This window comes from Choloepus didactylus, chromosome 27, assembly GCF_015220235.1.
Source record: "Choloepus didactylus isolate mChoDid1 chromosome 27, mChoDid1.pri, whole genome shotgun sequence".
NCBI lineage: Eukaryota > Metazoa > Chordata > Mammalia > Pilosa > Megalonychidae > Choloepus > Choloepus didactylus.
The window spans coordinates 4,225,116-4,242,770 of record NC_051333.1 but is presented as its reverse complement, the minus strand read 5'-3'; the positions used below and the strand labels follow the sequence as shown (position 1 = coordinate 4,242,770).

The 17,655-nt window shown below is 56.5% G+C and overlaps 1 protein-coding gene and 1 long non-coding RNA gene across 2 annotated transcripts; one reads left to right on the top strand and one right to left on the bottom strand.

Moving 5' to 3' along the window:
• The first annotated feature begins 311 nt into the window (after positions 1-311).
• CACNG8 (calcium voltage-gated channel auxiliary subunit gamma 8) lies at positions 312-10,882 on the top strand. The gene is made up of 4 exons (XM_037819854.1): positions 312-709; positions 7,787-7,870; positions 8,862-9,002; positions 9,987-10,882. Exons 1-4 carry the CDS (start codon positions 532-534, stop codon positions 10,739-10,741), a joined length of 1,158 nt encoding a protein of 385 aa, XP_037675782.1. The 5' UTR covers positions 312-531; the 3' UTR covers positions 10,742-10,882.
• Positions 3,395-7,878, bottom strand: LOC119521511. The gene is made up of 3 exons (XR_005214369.1): positions 7,730-7,878; positions 7,511-7,606; positions 3,395-3,973 (listed from the first exon to the last, which is right to left on the bottom strand). It is a non-coding gene; the product is annotated as an uncharacterized LOC119521511 (long non-coding RNA).
• Positions 10,883-17,655: the final 6,773 nt, after the last annotated feature.

Sequence of the window (17,655 nt, the reverse complement as noted above, 5' to 3'; positions counted from 1 at the left end):
GTGGGGAGTAGAGGGGGGCTTGGGGGACTTCCTGCAGAGCAAGGGATGGCAGGGGGGTTCCTCCAAGAGAGAGACGTTCCTGGACGGTAGTTGAGGGAGGTTTTTCTAGAAAGGGAGGCAGCGGGGAGGAGTCTCTTCAACCGAGGAAATAGGTGGGTTTGGGGTGTGTGGGGGGGAGACGAGGCAGGTACATCTGCCTTTTTTTGTCTAATCCCGTTATCCCACTCCCCGCCCCCCACCAGCTGGCGACCATGGCGGCCCTCTGACCCCCTCCCCGCCGCCGCCTCCTCCTCACCGCCCCCTCCCCAGCCCCGCCGGCCCCGGGGGGCCCCGCTTCTGCCTGCGCTGTGAGCCCCCCCAGCCGCCGGCACGGCCCCGCCCCCGCTGCCCCGGTGGTGGCCCCCGGCCCCCCGGCTGCCCGCGGTCAAACTGGAGTCGCTGAAGCGCTGGAACGAAGAGCGGGGCCTGTGGTGCGAGAAGGGGGTGCAGGTGCTGCTGACCACGGTGGGCGCCTTCGCCGCCTTCGGCCTCATGACCATCGCCATCAGCACGGACTACTGGCTGTACACGCGCGCCTTCATCTGCAACACCACCAACCTCACGGCCGGCGACGACGGGCCCCCCCACCGCGGGGGCGGCGGCTCCGCGGAGAAGAAGGACCCCGGCGGCCTCACGCACTCGGGCCTCTGGAGGATCTGCTGCCTGGAAGGTAGATGCGCCCTCCCCGCGTCAGCGTCGGGGTCCTCGCCCCTGTCCTTGCGCCTTCGCCTCCCTCAGATCCCCTGGCCTTGCCTCCCGTCGGGATTCCTGCCAGCCTCGGGCCCCGGGCCTCTCCCTCCTCTTCCTCGAGGTGCCTGGGCCTCGTTTTCCCTCCACGCAAGCCCTCACCCACACCTGCCTCCTCCAGCTCGACTCTCAGCCTCACTCTTCTCCACGCGGGTCCTCTCTGGCTTCTACCTCCCTCCATAGCTCGCTTCCTGACCCCAAGGCTTCTTTTTCCTGACGCTGCTGCCTCTTCTAAGCCCCGTTTTCCTTTCTTTTCCTCTTTTCTGTTCTCCCTCTCACACCCTCTCTCCAGCTAGAATCCTCTGAGTCCCATCTCCCCCTCTTCTCCCCGGCTCCTGCCCTTTTCCCTCCCCCTCCTTCTCTCCCACTTCTCAGTCTCACTATTCCTTTAGCCTGTATCATGGAGGCCCTGGGCTGGGAAGCAAGAGACTTGGGTTCCAGTCCCACCGTGCAACCACAGTCCATTCCCACTGTGCGTCAGTCCCACTGTGCGTCGGTCCCACTGTGCGTCCAAGGTCTTTGCACCTCCCTGAGCCTCCTCCCCCTCGCCTGAAACAGGAAGGAGTGGGACTAGCCAATCCTGAGGCTTCCAGTCCAGCATCAAATACTGACATTGCTTTATGTCTCCTATTTACAGCCCCCCTCCCCACTTCTCTTCCTTCCCTCCTCTCACTCTTTTACCAATCACTCGTGACAAGCCAGAAATGTTATTATCTCATTTAATCCTATGAAGCGATACCACCTTCCTGTTGGAGTTGAGAAAGGTGAGGCTCAGAGAGGCTAAGCCAATCACTCAAGGTGGCCCAGCCAGGAAAGGGGTGGAGCTGGAGGAGAATTAAGGTTTGCTGACCACAGAGGTCGCAAAACGATGGATAGATGGAGTTTGCAGATTCATGAGGAGCATTTGAAATTGAAGCCAAAATCAGAATCCACTGTCACATTTAAAAGTAGGGAGACTTCACATTGAATACCTGATTTCTGCCTTCTTTAGAGGATTTGACAACTGCGTTCTGCAGTGGCCACGTGGGCTGGATCTGAGTAGCAGCTGCTTCTTCAGAGAGGCGCAGGGTCTCCATTTCACCACAGTCACCTCTGTTCCCTATTGCCTCACACCCCGCCTCTTCTCTCAGTGTGTTACCTGATTGTTCCTGTGAGCATTTAAGTTCGTGTCCATTCATTGTTCTGACCAAGTACCAGGCACAGAGCCCAATGTAGGGCTTGCACCATGAAACCACCGGGTCAGCGTATGGCGTATAGTAAGAACACCATTCATTCATTATTCATTCACTCACCAGTGAATATCGATTGAGTTTCTACTGTGTGTCAGACACTGTTCTCGATTGTGGGGATACCGCAGTGGGGGGAAAACAGAACAAAAAATCCCTCTCCTTGTACATCTTATATTCTAGAGGGAGAGACAGATCATAACGGAGATAAATAAAACGTTTAAGGTGTTAGAGCTAAGTGCTAAGGAGGAACAGGAGCAAGGAAGGGGGTTGGAGGTGTCTGGGGTTTGTGTGTGAAACTGAAAAAGGAGGCTAGGAAAAGCCTCACTAAGAAGGTGACATTTGAACGAGGGTCTGAATGGAGTGAGAGACAGTCAGTGGCTCTCTGGGGGAAAGTGCTTCAGGCCATGGGAATGGCCCCTGGGGGGTGGGGTGGGGAGGAGCCTCCCTGTGTAGGCACCAGCGGGAGGCCAGTGTGGCCGGGGCGGGGTGAGTGAGGGGGCTGTGGTAGGTGGTACAGTCAAAGAGGTAACAGGTTCTTATAGGCCCTGGAATGCACTTTGCTTTTTTATTCTGAGCTGGGAGCCCTTGAAGGTTCTTGAGCAGAGGAGTGACTTGAGCTGACTTAAATTTTAACAGGACCGCTCTAGCCACCGTGCAGAGAAATGACAGACGAAAAAGGAGGTGGCTGGTCCAGGGTGGGAGCAGTGGAGTTTGGGAAGTGGCTTGAATTCAGAGTCTGTTCTGAAGCTACAGTGGAGAGAGGGTGCTGGTGGGTCGGTCGTGGGATATGAGAGAAAGAGGAGTTGGGGTGCCTCCAGGGCAGGGTTTCAGCACTGTTGGCATTTTGGGATGGATACTTCTGTGTCGTGGAGTGTGTGTGTGATGTGCATCATAGGATGTTGAGCAGTGTCCTTGGGATGCCAGGAGCACCCCTTCAAATTGTGACAATCAAAATTGTAAATTGCCTCTAGACTTTGTCACGTGTCCCCTGGGGGATAAATCCCCCCTAGTCGAGAGGCACTGCTCTAAGTTCTTGGCCTGTGCACCTGAGAATGGGGGAAGCCATTCATAAGGTATTTTGTTTTTTTAACTTATTTTTATCTTATATACTTTATTATTAGGGAGGGTATCGATGAGCTTAGTTTTGTTAAGTTTAAGATGCCTATAAGAGATATCATTTAGGACAGGGGTCAGCACACTTTACCTGTAAAGGGCTGGATAGTACATATTTTAGGCTTTGCAAGCCATAGCATCTGTATCGGACTTACTCACAAAAGCTACTGCAGATGGTATGTGAATGAATGCTCACAGCTGTGTTCCAATAAAACTTTATTTATGGACACTAAAATTTAAATTTTGTACACTTTTCACATGTTGCAAAATATTCTTCTTTGATTTTTTTCTCCATCATTTAAAAATGTGAAACCCATTCTTAGCTGGATTTGCCCATGGGCCATAGTTTGCTGACCCCTGATCTAGGCATGTTAAATAGGATGCTTGAGTCTGGAGTTCAAGGGGTATGTGGCCCGGAGAAGTAAATTTAGGGTTATTGTCACATGCAGCTCACTAGAGAATGAGTGAGTAGAGATAGAAACAAAAAACAGAAGAGCAGTTTAGGGGCTGAGGCAGTCCATTCTCAAAAGTTCAGGGCGAGGAAAAGAAACCAGTAAAGGGATATGAGACAGGCCATGGAGATTTGAGAAAATCCAGGTAAGTGGGCATTCCGGAAGCCAAAGGAAGGAAGTTTTAAGGAGGGGATAAACAAAAGCTGACTTTATCGTCACTGTAATTGTCATGCATTCATCTCCGGATGTCTACAACCCCCGTGAATACGTACAAGTGTTACTCGCATCTGCTAGAAGAGGAAGCCGAGGCTCAGAGAGGTGCAGGAACTGGTCCAGGGTCACACAGCTGATCAGCAGCAGGGCCTGCATTTGGACTCAGGTCTGTTTCGTTTCCTACAACAAAGCATCTGATCCGTCAGCACCCGCAGACCCAGGGGGCTCCAGGAGGGTAAAATCTGGGCTGCTTGGGCCATTGCCTCCTGAAGTCGCTGTTCCCCCGGGAGTTTGGGGGCTCAATCCCATCTCCGTTTGGAGCCTCTCTGCAGTATAATGAGTGAGACACAAACTCTGAGACAGGATTGACTTGCGTTTACCTCCTGTCTCCACCTCATACTGCAGGCTGACCTTGAGTCATGACTTCAACTTTTACATTTCCACCATCGTGAAGTGGGGCTCCTATTAGCACCTAATAATAGCACCTGACTCACGGAAGGGAGGGATTAAATGGGCTGATAAGTGTAAAGCATTTAAAAGGCTAACAGGATAAACTGAAAATAATAATAATAAATCTAATAGGCAAAGAGGAAGTACTACATTATTCAGTTTCTATTTCATTATTTCCTTTCCTTATCTTCTTCTGACTGTTATTAAGAATTCAGGGGCCCAGGCCCTCAGACCTTCCTCCCGATAGCCCAGCCTCTAGCCCAGCACTGTCGAACAGAAAAAGAATGCAAGCCACATACATAATTTAAATTTTTCTGGTAGCTATATTAAAATAAGTGTACAAAAAAAAACAGGTGTAGTCAATCTTAGTAATATATTTTATTGGATCAAGTTATCCAAAATAGTATCATTTTAACATGTAATCAATATAGTAATTATTAATGAAATAGCATACTTTATTTTTTTTCACTAAGTCCAAAACCCTGGGTGTATTTTATGCTTACGGCTCATCTCCATTTGGAGTCAGCAAGTTTCAGATGCTCAAAAACTACTGAGGCTGGTGGCGTTTGTACGGAAAGCCCAGCTCTAGCCCCTTCTCGGGAATCTCAGCTACTCTCCCCCATGCCCCCCACGCCGTGCCTCCCTCTTTCAGGACTCCAGAATCAAAGCCCCATCTATTGGCACCAGCAATATAAAGCCCCGTGTGCTAAGCACTTTGCACGCCTGGTTATCTCGTTGAGCCCTCACAATGGCACCAGGGGGCAGGTATTATAATCACCAGCTCATTTGTCAGAGCTGGAAGCTGTAGCTGGCGGCAAGACGGAGTGAGTCAGCCTGGGCCAGCCAGCATGGAAGGGTCTGGGCTCGGACTAGAACCCAGTTCTCCCGTGTTCTTGCCATAGCACATGCTTCCCCTTAACTCCCGCCTACCCAGTTCTGTGCCAGGCAGGCCCTGGGAGAGATCCAGGGACACGTCACCATCAGCCCTACACATAAAAAGCTTCCAGCCCAGTTGGCTCAGATAATATAGAGGCATACAATATAAGCACCTGGAATTCTGTGCTTGACTGGGTTCTTTGTCAAATGTCATTGCAATCTCACCCAAACCCTATAAAGCTGAATTATCATTTTCATTTTCCCAATGAGGAAGTGGAGACTTAGGGACATTCAGGGCTCCAAAGCCCCAGAGCTGGGAAGTGGCAATGCCAGCGTCTGAGCTTCAAGAGTCCGATCCCAGAGCCCATACTGGAAACCACCATCATCACCCACCCCCTACTGCTTCTGAAGCCAGGCTGTGTTTGCATCTCCTCTCCATGATTTATCATCTGTGTGGGTTTGGGCAAGTTCTTCAACTCTCTGTGCCTCGGTTTCCCCATCCGCGAAACAGGGATACGATTCTTGCCTGCCTCCTAGGGTTTGCCATACGTATTGGGTGAGTTAATACCTATCAGATGCTTAGACAGTGCCAAGTGTGTGCTAGCCCTCAGTAAGCGCTCCTTATCCTTGCCACCATCACCGCTCATCTGTTGGAAGAGTCCATGTGACAGGGGCATTGCATGCTCAACTGCACTTAATTATTCTTGATGCTTCGCAAGTTACTGTGATCCCATTCAAGAAAGGAGGGGACTGAGCCCACGAGCTGACTACCACACTATACGGAAGGCATTGATGGTTAAGAGTTTGCACTTGGGAGTTATGCATTCATCTGTTCATTCAACAAATCTTTATCAAGCACCTGCTTTGTGCTAGGCACTGTTTTAGATGCTGGGAGGACCGTGGGGTCCAGTCCAGAGGCTCTCATTCAGTGGGGCAGACTGCTGTGCATTTCAATTCTGCTCCCATCACCTGCCAGCTGAGAATCGGTGAACACTTTCTGTGCCTCGGTCTCCTCCTCTGGACAATCGGGATGATATATCGGCTGATACCAACTGAGCACTTAACTGTGTGCCAGGCAAAGTGCTAAATCTCTTTCCCTGGACTCAATCCTCTTATCTACCCCATGAGGTGGGTCCTGTTACCCCCTAGTTACAGTCGAGGAACTGAAGCCCGTTGGCTCAAGTAACACCAAGCTCGCAGGGTATGCAACCAGTGGAGTCGGCTTCAAACTCAGGTAGTTTGACCTCAGTACCCAAGCATTTGGCCATCGCTTGACCCCAAACATTCTCTGTTTCATGGAACTCTTGGGAGCACTGAACGAGTGAATCACCCAGGAAACACTTAGCAAATGTCGGCTCTTGCTGGTTTTACTCACTTCTTCTATTCCCGCTCTCCAATTCTTGCCTCTCCCCCCGTTCCTTTCCTTGTAATCCACCTTTATTCTCCCCTTCTCCTGTGCTTACAGCCATTCAAAATATCATTCATTCATTCAGCACCTTGATGCCTCTCATGTGTCTGGCCCAGGGTCAGATGACACTGGGGACACAGAGGATTCTTCAGACCCCGTGCCCTCCCCTCCAGGAACCCCCAGCCTGTTGAGGAGGCGGATCCCAAATCAGCCTGAAGCACGTCAAGAGGGGTTAGCATGGGGAGCTCTGGAACACTTAAGGAAGAAACCCACCCATCGTTGTGTGAGAATTGTGTGTGTGTGTGTGTGTTCAGGGAATGCTTTATCAAGGGGTGCCCTCTGAGCTGCACACCGAAGGGTAAGTATTCTGTAAGTGAAGAACTGAGAACCTGAATAGAGAGAGGGGCCCACGGCATGGACAAAAGGCTGGAGATTGGAAGAGCCTCCCGAGTTGAGCCAACTAAATGTATTTATACCGGTTGATTCACTGATTATATCCAGGTATGTGTCAGAGGTAGTGACACAGGCACCACCCCAAAGATAAGAAGATACACTCCCAAAGGATGTGAGGAGGGGGATCTGAGTGCCTGGAGAGGGGGTTCTGGTGAGACCGCGGGTCGCCGAAAGGAATACTCAACTTTCTCCGCCTGCCTCTGCTTGCTTCAACCACTCCATCTCTCTCCATTAGATTTCAGGTTCATGCAGAGAGATCGGGAATCCCTGTCTTTATACGTAGGACTGGAGAGACTACAACTCCCATGACCCACTGGGGGCTGCTCTGCCCTCACAATTGGACTCAAGACTTCATAGGGTCTGACGGGAAATGTAGTTACCGTTGCCTCCCCTGTAGCCCCTTCTTCGTTTTCCCACGCGTTTTCAGACGTGTCAACAAGTTGAGCGTCGGAAGGGCTCTTGTAATTGAAACCAACGCCCGCTCTCTTACAGAGGGGGAAATAGAGGCCCGGAGAGGTTGCGTGACTTACCCGAGGTTACTGGGCGAAGGTCCTGTGGCCGTTTATTGAGCACTGTAAGGGCGGTAGGCCCTCGTTTGTTATTTCTTTCTTCAACAGGTTGGGAAACTGAAACCAGAGAGATTGAAAGTTTGTCCCAGATCCCAGGGCAGGCTCAGGGGCCAGGATTTCCCGTCTCCCAGTCAGCCCGGAGAGAGATGTGGTTTGGGGAACGGGAGGGTCTTTTCTCACCCGGGACTGCCCCGCCTCCAACCGTGAAGCCCCCATCACCACCCCGTTCCCCTCCAGGGTTGAAAAGAGGCGTCTGCGTGAAGATCAACCACTTCCCCGAAGACACGGACTACGATCATGACAGCGCGGAGTATCTGCTCCGTACGTGGGGGTCCGGGACAGCCGAGGGGAGCTGCCCGGCTTGGAGAGGGTGGGGAGGGGGCGGGATAGGCGGCCGGGCACTTGGATCCGCGCGCAGGGCTTAGCGCCCCAGCCTATCCAAGCCCAGATGCTGAGGTCCCCTGGCTCCCAACTGGCCAAGCGCTTCCCTCCCGCCCCCTCCTCTCGCCTCGGGGCGGGCGGAAGGGGGATCCCGGGCGCTGACTGGCCGCCTGCCCTCCGCGGCGCTCGCGGCAGCCCTGGGCTGTACTGGCGGTGGATTCCCGGGCTGGGATTGGCCCCTGCGCCCCGGGGCTGCGGGGCAGTCTGCGGCGGGGCCCCGCCACTCCGTGGAGCTGGCTGGGGAGGCCTGGGCGGCGAGTGGCGGCCACCCAGAACGCGGCAAAGCCTGGGTTACGATTGGCTGCGGCCTTGGCCAGGCCCAGGAATCGCAAATCTGGTTGCCTGGGATTTTGGTGGTGGGTGGAAAGGATCGCCGAGAGAGCGGGAGGGAGAAAGAGATAGAAAGATAGAGAGAGGAAATCTTAGAGAGACAGACCACCGAGATAGACCAGAAAAAGGACAGAGAGAGAGGCGGGGGTGGGGGAAGGGAGAGAGAGAGGGAGAGAGAGAGAGACTTGAATTTGTGAAAGAGGGACCCGGAGAAAGGAAAGGGACGCGCAGAGAGAGGGAGAGAGGAGGCAGGCGGGAAAGAAAAGATATAAAGGGAGAGGGTCGTCCAGAGATATAGAGAAGAGAAAAATTAGAAAGGGGGCATAATTTGGAGCAAAAAGAAAAAAAATCTGCGGGATGGACTGTGGACTGAGAGAAAAGGGCAGAAAGGAGGAGAGAAAATATGACTGAAAAAATGGGGAAAATTTCAAAAAGGGGAAACCGCTATAAAACACAGCCAGAGAGGGAGATAAGATGAAGAGCGAAGGAGGAGCGGAGCCGCCTCTGACCGCGCGCGCTCCTTCTCCCTCGCGCCCCGCAGGCGTGGTCCGGGCCTCCAGCATCTTCCCGATCCTGAGCGCCATCCTGCTGCTTCTCGGGGGCGTGTGCGTGGCCGCCTCCCGCGTCTACAAGTCCAAGAGGAACATCATTCTGGGCGCAGGGATCCTGTTTGTCGCAGCAGGTGAGAGGCAGAGGGAGGGGCCGCGGGCCGGGGCGGTCCACCTGCGCGCGCGCGCGCGTATGTGCGCGCGTGTCTGTGTCTGCCAGCGACCCTGCCCCGGGCGTGCCCTGGGGCTCGGAGCCTTCCTGGGCTCCTTTCGCCACCCGCTGGGCAAGGTAGGTGCAGCCTTCGCGCGGTTTTCCGGAGAAATAAACCAAGCACGGACAGGTTTCTGGCGCGTACTGAGGGGCGCCGGGCGATTAGTCTCCAAATCCCGCCGTCCTGGAGACGGAAGGGGAGGAGCTTGGGCGACGGAGGGGAGGGGTCTGGAGGAGTGAGGGGCCGGCCGGGCATCGGGGGGCGGGGCCATCAGAGGGAGACAGTGATTTGGTCACCCAAGGGGAGGAGCATGCTTTAGGGCAAGACCCCACAGAAGCTAGTGGATCCAAGCAGGGTCGGGCCGGGGAGGCCGGACTGACCTGGCTCGCTGCCTTTTTAAGGAGGAGAGGCTAGAAAAGGAAGGGCGTGACCTGGTACCTCCAAAGGTGGGGGACTGTGCACCAACGGCCTGGGGAGGAGGGGGTCAGCTTGGCTGATCCCAATGTCTAGACCTCAGCCCAGGAGGCGGGGCTTGGCCCTTTCTTGCCCAGCAGAGAGACAGTGCTGGGGGACTCAAGAGGCGGGGCCCAGACCGCCGTGAAGACCCCCTTTCCACGTGATGTGAATTGTCCTGGGAAACTCCGGGCAACAGAGCTTTTTTTGCAGGGCCTGAATCCAAAGAAAGAGCATAATTTAGAGGCAGGGCCTGGAACAGAAGGGGGAACCTGCTCCCCAAAGAGCGAGCTTCAGCCCAGCAATGGGAGGGCCCAAAAGAGATACCCAGGCTGGAAAGGGAGAGTTTAGATCCGCAATGGGTGGGGCCTGCCCGGCCTGGGGGAGGGGGCGGGCCGGGGGCGGGCCGGGGCCGGGGTTGGCCTCGAGGCTCCCGTCTGACGTCCCCGCCAGGCCTGAGCAACATCATCGGCGTGATCGTGTACATCTCGGCCAACGCGGGCGAGCCGGGCCCGAAGCGGGACGAGGAGAAGAAGAACCACTACTCGTACGGCTGGTCCTTCTACTTCGGCGGGCTGTCGTTCATCCTGGCCGAGGTGATCGGCGTGCTGGCCGTCAACATCTACATCGAGCGCAGCCGCGAGGCGCACTGCCAGTCTCGCTCGGACCTGCTCAAGGCCGGCGGGGGCGCGGGCGGCAGTGGCGGGAGCGGCCCCTCGGCCATCCTCCGTCTGCCCAGTTACCGCTTCCGCTACCGCCGCCGCTCCCGCTCTAGCTCCCGCTCCAGCGAGCCGTCGCCGTCGCGGGACGCGTCTCCCGGCGGCCCCGGGGGCCCGGGCTTTGCCTCCACGGACATCTCCATGTACACGCTCAGCCGCGACCCGTCCAAGGGCAGCGTGGCGGCGGGGCTGGCGGGGGCCGGCGGCGGCGTCGGGGCGTACGGCGGCGCGGCAGGGGGCGCTGGGGGCGGCGGCGGCGGCGGCGGGGCGGGCGCCGAGCGGGACCGCGGCGGGGCTTCCGGCTTCCTCACGTTGCACAACGCCTTCCCCAAGGAGGCGGGCGGCGGCGTCACGGTCACGGTCACGGGGCCGCCCGCCGCGCCCGCGCCCGCCCCGCCCGCGCCCGCCGCGCCGGCACCCGGGACCCTGGCCAAGGAGGCCGCCGCCTCCAACACCAACACGCTCAACAGGAAAACCACGCCCGTGTAGGGGCGCGGGGGGAGCCGAGGGGGGGCGTGTCCGGGGCGCGTGCGCGGGCGCGCGTGCAACGAGGCTGCCGGGGGTCGGGGGCGCCCCTCCTCCCCGTGAGCGCGCTGGAGACTGCTTGGCCTTCCCCTGCCCGCGCCCCCGCTCCCCACCCCCCGGGCGCGGGGGAGCGCCCTCCTCCCTACCCTCCGAAGCAGGGACCCCGAGGGAGGGGGAAGGGAGGGCGCCTCTGTGAGGGAGCGTCGTGTTTTATTTTGGGTAGGGGGATTTGGGGGGAGGGGGGAGGGCGGTGGTGTTTTTTGCAGTTTTGAGATGTTTTCTTTTTAACGTTTTGCTGTGTGCATGTGGGGGCGGGGAGAGGAGGGGAGGGAGGGACTCCGAGCCCAGCCCAACTCCTGGAGAAGGGTCCGCAGCACACAGATACATAGTTATACCTGCAGACTATATACACGCACTATATAAAGAGGAGGGCTGCGGAAAGGCAAAGAGACAGGGGATGGACGCGGACACCGGAAAGGACCACGTAGGGAAACACGTGCATCCATTCCCTTTTTTATTCATTACACCACAACGGTTTACAGAGCCCCCCCTCCCCTCCTTGGACCAGGGTGTCTAGGAAGCACTGGGGTCAGGAGGTAAGAGAGGGAGGGGCACAGAAGGGGCCTCGTGCATTCATGTGTATTCATTACTAGTAATTTACTGGCAGGATTGCCAGGCATTGTGGGAATGCTGAGCATGCAGAACAGAGGAAAACAGACAGGGTCCCCGACATCTTCCTAAGGTTTACATCTTGTGCTGGAGACAGACGTTAATCAAAGAATCACACACATGAACAGTAAGTTACAGTTAGAATGTAGGAGAAACTCTGATGCTCTGAAATGCTCCATCAGGGATCTTAACCCAGTTGAAGAAGAAGAGAGATTTTAGCTGACACTGAAAGAATGACAAGAAGCCAATCAAAACTGGGAGAGAAGAGCAGGTGCCAAGGCCCTGAGGTGGGAAGGAGCATCCAAAGATGATTGAAGCATAGTGAGCGAGCAAGGTGGGGATGGAAGATGAAGCTGAGGACACGGACACGGCCAGGCTGTGCAGGGGCTGGTGGGCTGGGGAAGGGCTTTAGACTTTATTCTTAGGGTGGTGGGGACCATGGGATGGCTTTAAGCAGGAGCATATCGTGAATGGTGTACAAAGAGAGACAAGGCAGACGGGAGCTAGAGGCAGAGATGCTGAAATTCAGAATCGAACAGGCAGCTGCCTTTTTGGAACTCACATTCTGGTGGAGGAAGCACATAAGTACACAGATACTGCAGCAAAGGCACGGTCTCTGAAGCACTGGGACTTCGAGATTGGCGTTTCACTAATTCATTAATTCAGTCACCCAGTTGCTAACGTTTTGGAGCATCTGCTCCTGTACCAGGGCAGAGTATTAGGGTCTGGGCCCCTAGGTGTGGGACAGGCCTTATCCTTGTTCTTGAGGCACTTACAGTGGTCAGACACGTAGACAGATGACCACAAGCCAGGCAGGGCGGGGAGTGCCATAATGCTGACCCGAAAGAGCACCGTAGAAGGTAGAGGACAGAGTGGCCAACTGCCAGGACTGGATGGCACTCGGGGGAAACCTCCTGGAGAACGTGATGGCCAATCTGGGTCTTAAGAGGGTGGGCAGGATTTGGCCAGGCGGGGAAGAGGTTGAGGAAGACATTCCGGGCCGCTGACCACGTGGGCACGGGCCTGGGGGAGTGAAACAGAGTGATGTATTGGGAAGGGTGCCAGTCGTTCCGGGATGCTGAACATGGTGGGGGTGAGGCTAGGAGAGGAAGACAGAAGCCAACGCTAAAGAGCCTCGAGTCCCCACTGATGGCTTGGAGGCATGGGAGAGTTTTGAGCAGGGGAAGAGCAGGATCAGATGAGGGTGTTACAAAGAGCCGCCTGGGACCAGGGAAGGGTACGAGCAGGTTGATGCTGTGGGGCTGTGGGGTAGAGGGGCTGGAATCGAAGGTCATGAGGATGCAGAAGGGACGGTGCTTAGGGGTCTCTCCATTCACTCAGCATATGTTGCCAGCCCCTGTGCTGCACGACGCAGATCCAGCCCTGCCCTCAAGAGGTTCCCAGTCTGGGGAGAAGGCAGATGTGGTCGGTCGGAGACAGCACCAGGGAGGAAGTGGCTGGTGATGGCTCCACGCCGCCAGAAGCTTCTTCCCGAGAACAATGGGTGGCATGAAGGGTTGGAGCAAAGGGCGACGGGGATTGAAACTGGGCTTTAGAAATTTCCCTCTGGGGCCCATGTGGATGGACTAGACAGGAGGAGAAGGGGGATCAGGAGACCCAGAGGAACTCTGTGGAGCAGTTTCAGGGACAGTTGCTGATGTAGGGGATGTGGGGAGAGGGATACAGTGAGCGAGACAGAGGAGACAACTTAGTATAGAGTGATAGATGGAGAAAAGATGGAGAAGGAGAGATGGAGTCAAAAGAGACCAATTTGGTGGGGGCAGGTTGTATCTTTGGTGGTGGTGGGGCAGAACTGGTTAGGGGAATAGTGGATTCGAGGGTCCAGAAGCCAGCAAGAGAGCAAGAAAGAGGTGAGAGAAAGACGGGAAAGAAGATCAAAAGTGGGTTAAGGGAGAGGCAGACTCAGAGACATAGAGAAGATGTCAGACCCAGGAAAAACGACACAAAGAGAAGTGATAAAGAGACAGGAGAGAGACTTGACAAGCAGATGCACAACTCAGAGAAGTCTCAGAGATACAAAGAATACACAGAGATAAATAATAGCGAGGTAGAAGCACAGAGACAGCGGAAGATTCAGAGGTAGGCACAGAAAAAAAATGTGGAGAGTCGCAGAAGCAAATGCAGAAGGATTCTTTTTAATTAGTTATTTACTTATTTATTTGTATTCAGGAAATATTTATTGGATGCTTTCCTGTTCCAGATCTGGTCTAAGCCCAAGGAATGTGGTAGGGAGACAAACAGTAAGATAATCGTGGTTACTGCTCAGTGCTTTCAAAGTTAAGCAGGATATGGTAGCACAGTGATGGAGGCCTGGCAGACTTCAGATGGGTGGTTAGAAGATTCTTGATGCAGAGGTACTGTTTGTACGGAGACGTGGATGATGAGAAGGAAGCAGACATGGGGCAGTCTGGGGTCAAGCATTCCAGGCCCTAAGGCCAGCCCAAAGGCTCTGGGGTGTAACGGGTTTGCTGAGTCCCAGGAACAGTGTGCAGCGAGGGCGAGGGAAAAGGGGATGAGGTCAGAAGTATGGGCAGGGATCCAATCATATGGGGTCTTGCAGCCGTGGGAAGAAATTTGAATTTATTCCAGACCTAATGGGAAGCCACTGGAGGGATTTGAGCACAGGAGTGACAGGATCATGTTTTCATTCAAAACAAACAAAAACAGAATCGTATTGCTTTGCTGAGAATGGATACTGGGATTCAAACATGGAAGCAAGCAGATGCACTGCTGTTGTAGTCACCCAGCTGTGGTTGATGGTGGCTCGGACCCTGATCGATGGGGGTGGAGAGAGACGGAAGGACTAGGCTTGGAATTCTGGAGGTGAACTGGATATGTTCGGTGAGGGAGTGAAAACCAAGGACAGGCAAAGAAAGGAACTCTTATTATTGGACCTGAGCGACTTGGCGATGGGGGTGGAGTGGGGTGGGTGCCTCTGCGTACTGCCGGACGGGGAACACCGGAAGAGGAAACAGGATTTGGGTGGTAGAAATCAAGAGCTCTCCTTTGGATATGCCAAGTTAGGGGTGCCTGTTGGAAATCCAAGCTGGGGTATCCAGTAGCTAGTTGGATAGTGCGACCATGGCTGGAAATACACGTTTTGGAAACATCAGCATATAGAAGACATTTAAAGCCACGGGACTGGATGAGGTCACCATGGAGGTGAGTGTGGACAGGGCAGACGACCTTGGCCAGAGCTTTGGGGTCATCTTCCTCAGAGGGAGAAGGGATCTAGCAAAGAAGGAGTGACCAGAAGTCCGTGGAAAACTAGGAGAGCCACGGAGGTCAAGAGAATAAGTGTTTCAAAAGGAGAGTCAGCTCCTTCTGAATGCTGCCGTAAGAGAATTAGATAAAGATCAGAGAAAGACATGGATGTGGTTGATGACCTTGATAAGAGGTCATTTCAGTGCAAGTGGGAACTGAAGCCCTGCTGGTGTGGCGGGGAAGAGAGAATGGGAGAGGGGGACTGAAGGAAAGCGAATCCAGGCAATCCTTTCGGTGCAAAAGTGACACAGAAAGGAGATGGAGACTGGCAGACAGGGAGACAGAGGGCAGAAAAGGATGCCCGGAAATCATAGAGCTGTTAGAGCAGGCAAGACTGGGAAAGATGAGGAATGGTAAAGGGGGTGGGTCAAGGTGCAGCTGGAAGATGCTGGGATGGCAGCTCTGCGGGATCTCACCCAGGGCAGCTCCTGCTGCTGAGAACGCCAGGCTGGCTGCTCTCTGGGGTTCCCTCTGGATCCAGTCAAGGAGAACCCAGTGAAGTGAAGGCAAAGGACAGGTTTCATTCATTCATCCAACAGACATTTCCGGAGACCTTCCACCTGCCAGGCCCTGTACCCTTAGCACCTGTCCGCCCCACCTCCACCCTTGGGAGGAGTCACGCAGTGGACAATTAGAATACAGAGAGAGGTGCTTGGAAGGGGCTGCAGAGGCCTTGAGGAAACACAGCAGGCACCTTATCATCTGGCTTGGGTGGAGTTGTCTGTGCGTCACCATCTGACTGCCTCCATCCATTCGTTTGTTCATTCATTCATTCAAGTCACCCAGTGCACATTTCTTTACGTCCTCCTAAGTACCTGGGCTGGGCAGAGCCGAGTTCTTCCTGGATCCGGTTCCTGTCCCAGAACAATGCTCCGAAGGCGGCAGCGCGGGGTGCTGGGGACGTCCGGAGCAGGGGTGGGGGCTCCGGCACCCGCGTCAGGCTGTCCACCAGGCCCATCGGGAGCAATCAGTTGTGGACGAAAGAGGAGTTGGTGAAAGGTGGGTCCCATCTGAGCTGTCGCAGAAGGGCTGTGGGAGGGGTGAAGGGTTGGAGATGAGGCCCTGCTGCCAATGCCACACGGCTGTCCCTGTCCCTGTCCCTGTCCCTGCCCCTGGGGGAGCTGAAACTGCATGGAAGTTCCCCCAGGGGCTCCCCGTCTAATAAACTCAATAAAGAGGACTGCTGCTGTGGTTCCCATGCCCCCGACACCCAGCCCCCCACCCAAAATGTGTCCTTTCTACCTCTTGGGGAGCTGAGGACCCCAATGTGGGAATCAGTCCTTCAATCCTTCTAGACCCAGACCAGTGGGTCTTCTACCTCAGACTCAGGCCTCCAGCCCCTGCCTCTCTAAACCTGAGTTCTGGATCCCTGCTCCTCCCTGAGATATCAGAGTCCCAGCCCCTGTCTCCATCAGACCCAGGGGCCCAGGCCCCCAGCCCCTCCTCCCCCAGACCCAGGGGTCCAGGCCCACAGCTCCCTCCTCCCTCAGACCCAGGGGTCCAGGCCCCCAGCCCCTCCTCCCTCAGACCCAGGGGCCCAGGCCCCCAGCCCCTCCTCCCTCAGGCTCAGGAGACTAGGCCCCCAGTCCCCTCCTCCCTCAGACCCAGGGGCCCAGGCCCCCAGCCCCTCCTCCCTCAGACCCAGGGGTCCAGCCCCCAGACCCCTCCTCCCTCAGACCCAGGAGACTAGGCCCCCAGCCCCTCCTCCCTCAGGCTCAGGAGACTAGGCCCCCAGTCCCCTCCTCCCTCAGACCCAGGGGCCCAGGCCCCCAGCCCCTCCTCCCTCAGACCCAGGGGCCCAGGCCCCCAGCCCCTCCTCCCTCAGACCCAGGAGACTAGGCCCCCAGTCCCCTCCTCCCTCAGACCCAGGGGCCCAGGCCCCCAGCCCCTCCTCCCTCAGACCCAGGGGCCCAGGCCCCCAGCCCCTCCTCCCTCAGACCCAGGAGACTAGGCCCCCAGCCCCTCCTCCCTCAGACCCAGGGGCCCAGGCCCCCATCCCCCTCCTCCCTCAGACCCAGGGGCCCAGGCCCCCAGACCCTCCTCCCTCAGACCCAGGGGTCCAGGCCCCCAGCCCCCTCCTCCCTCAGACCCAGAGGCCCAGGCCCCCAGACCCTCCTCCCTCAGACCCAGGATTCTGGGGCCCCAGACCCTTCCCCAGTACTCATGTGTTCAGGTGCCCAGGCCTCTTTTTCGGGACCCAAGGCTAGGACCACAGCCGTCGGTCCCACAGAGACCCGGGAGTCCAGCCATCCAGTCCCCTCTAGCCTCTGAACCCAGGATTCAGGTTCCCAGGCCGGCCTGCTCAGGCCCAGAAATCCAATATCCCTAGCCTGGCCCCTCGTACCACCTCCGAGATTCTCCAGTTTGGACCCTCAGCCCCCTTCCTCGCCCCTACCGGAAATCGAAGCCCTTCAGGACCCGGCCCTCAGCCCCTCCTCCCCCCGGGGCCTCCCTCCTCCCGCCTTGTCCCCTTAAAATACCCGGGATCCCTGTGGCAACAGGCGCCCGGGCGACAGGTGCGGGTGTTATTTACGGGTCGAGCCCGAAATAGCCCCCGAGGGTGAAGGGGTGGGTGGATGGGGCCGAGGCTGCGAGCGAGCCGAGCGGCCGGGCCGGCGGGCGGCGGCGCGGGCGGCGTGCGGAGCCGGGCGGTCCGGAGGCATCGCGGAGCTGGGGCCGGCGCCGCGCGGAGGCAGGAGAGCGAGGGGGGCCCTGCCCGGGGGACCGGGGTGGGCGGCCCGGGGGTGGGGCCCCGCCCGGGGCTGAGGCTGGCGCGGCCGCGGCTGGGCAGGCCCTGGGAGCCCGGGGGAGGGGGAGCCGACGGATCCCGGAGGGACCCGAGCGCCTTCGGGTCCCCACTGTCCTTTGAACCCTGGGAGTGCTTCGTCCCCACTTCCTGAGTTTTGAGCCCTGGGGGAGTGCCC

Coding starts and splice junctions, on each gene's coding strand:
- CACNG8 (XM_037819854.1), top strand. CDS start 532: ATGACCATCGCCATCAGCACGGACTACTGGCTGTACACGCGCGCCTTC. Junction 710..7,786: donor GAGGATCTGCTGCCTGGAAG/GTAGATGCGCCC, acceptor GTTCCCCTCCAG/GGTTGAAAAGAGGCGTCTGC. Junction 9,003..9,986: donor GATCCTGTTTGTCGCAGCAG/GTGAGAGGCAGA, acceptor CGTCCCCGCCAG/GCCTGAGCAACATCATCGGC.